We start from the raw sequence: 2,112 nt of genomic DNA, 5'->3' as shown, positions 1-2,112 counted from the left end.
AAGGTTGTCAAAATGGCTCTTTGTTCGTGAACAGCTCGTGTTCGGCCTGTTAAGCAAATGAGCCATACACGAACACATTTTTTGAGCTCAAACTCATGTTTGGCTCGTTTGCACCCCTAGATATGAAAGATTTTTGAGATATAAATATAAAACAATAAAATTTAGGTGTTAGATATGTAGTTACTTAGGAACTAGGCGGTATTTATGTAAATGCCACATCATTAAAATAATGGAACCAATTGTATGAATCACCATTTCATCTGACACCTTTATGAAGTCTCCAATCATAAATGTATATTCTAACTCATGCCATATGACCCAGCGGTATTTTTGTAATTTATATAAATAATAAGGATAATTTTTTTAAAAATGCGATAAGAATAAGTGGCATGTATTTAATTTTTAATAATAATAAGGATAATTTTGTTAAATGCGAGGAAATGGTCTGTTTCAAATTGGGACATTCAAACCCAACGGCATTACTCTACTCCTATTCATATTAATTTGCAATGTTCATGAATCATGACATTCAAATTAAGACAAATTTCCACACATGCCACATAATTCTTAAATATTTATATATAAAACCTCTAAATATTGATATTTATATTTATAACATTTTAACGTCATAAATAGGGGTGTAAACGAGCGGAACACGAGCGAGCTCAGGCTCAGCCCGTGTTCGGCTAGTTCATATTTCGAGCTCAAAATATGTGTTTGTGTTCGACTAGTTTGCTTAGCGAGCCGAACACGAGTCGTTCACGAACAAATAGTTGTTTTTACAACCCTAATCACGTAGCCATAAGATGTTAAGGATTGTGGCAAGATTTAAAACATCATTTGAATCTAATTTAATTTTTTTTATTTTATTTTCTTAATTAATACTTTTAATTTATTATAAATATTTGTAGCTTTGCACTCAAATAATTTTTTTAAAAATACTACTCATCAAATATATATATATATATATATATAGCCGAACACATATAAACAAATATTTGTTTGTGTTGTTCGTGTTCGGATCTTTAACATAGCGAACGAGCCGAACACGAGCTTCTCGACGAGTCGAACACGAGCTGTTCACGAACAACGAACCGTTTTGACTGCTTTAGTCATAAACTCGGTCAATAATTTTTTTTAATTTTTTAAAAGTTAATAATATTGATTTTTTTGATATAATACTAAGCATTTGAATGTTATACATGCAATTATGTAGACATGAAATTAATTACCAAATTTTAGATAAAAAAATTGCAATCGATTAAAAGGAAAAATTATTATCATTTGTTCCACAAAAGAATGATGAACACTTAAATTTATGAAATTGATTTCAACAATTACTCATTCAAAGAAATATTATACAATTTACTTCTCTAAAAAAAAAAATTAAAAACACAAATTCAATCTCTCGTGAAAACGAAGATCTTCAGCTGAAGAGGAAAAAAAAAAAGTAAAAATCTATTGAAGCAATCATATGAACAGAACGACGCAAGAGCTGACAAATTGACCGGAACGGGAGATCTAATCATCAGAATCGCCGCCCCCAAAAACACGAGTGTAAAGAAGAAGAAGAACGATGAACAGAACAAGCACAATTCCAGTGGACGGGCCATTGATTTGGGACAGAACATCTGGCGAACCTGATAAGAATCGGGAGAATTGAACCCCCGGATTAGACGACAGGAATTGGATGAAGATGAGCAAGGTAACGGGAACGAAAAGAAGACCGATCGGCCCGAAAAGCCCTTCGATGAACTCTCTCGCGGTCTCCCCGCCATCCACCAACAGCAGAGGGGTAATCACCACCAATCCCGCCACCGCAACCACCACCGCAGTCTCGACTCCGGCGATGCCTCCCCGTACCATCGAGCGAGCGAGAGGGAGATGAGGATTAGAGAGTGGAATTTGGTGGGAGGAAGAAGAATGGAGGTGGGGTTGAATTTGGATGGAAGGGAATTTAATAAGATTGATGAGCTTGTAGGGTTGAGATGGGCGCCTAAAAAAAGAACATAATTTGTTTGGGTAATAGTTGAAAGGGAAATTTTATGTGGGAGGTAGATGGAAAGTTTGGGCTTTTTTTTAATGAAATTGTATTGATGTTTGTGTTTTGTA

At 34.8% G+C, this 2,112-nt stretch overlaps 1 protein-coding gene across 1 annotated transcript; it reads right to left on the bottom strand.

Annotated features, from left to right (window-relative positions):
• Nucleotides 1–1,521: 1,521 nt before the first annotated feature.
• LOC110020320 lies at nucleotides 1,522–1,866 on the bottom strand. Its single transcript, XM_020718384.1, has one exon. The coding sequence runs from the start codon at nucleotides 1,864–1,866 to the stop codon at nucleotides 1,522–1,524; it is 345 nt and encodes a 114-aa protein (XP_020574043.1).
• Between the last annotated feature and the right edge of the window lie 246 nt (nucleotides 1,867–2,112).

The sequence above is a fragment of the Phalaenopsis equestris genome, unplaced genomic scaffold, assembly GCF_001263595.1.
Source record: "Phalaenopsis equestris unplaced genomic scaffold, ASM126359v1 Scaffold000002, whole genome shotgun sequence".
NCBI classification, from domain to species: Eukaryota; Viridiplantae; Streptophyta; class Magnoliopsida; order Asparagales; family Orchidaceae; genus Phalaenopsis; species Phalaenopsis equestris.
This window is presented reverse-complemented; position numbering and strand designations above follow the sequence as displayed.

Coding starts and splice junctions, on each gene's coding strand:
- LOC110020320 (XM_020718384.1), bottom strand. CDS start 1,866: ATGGTACGGGGAGGCATCGCCGGAGTCGAGACTGCGGTGGTGGTTGCG.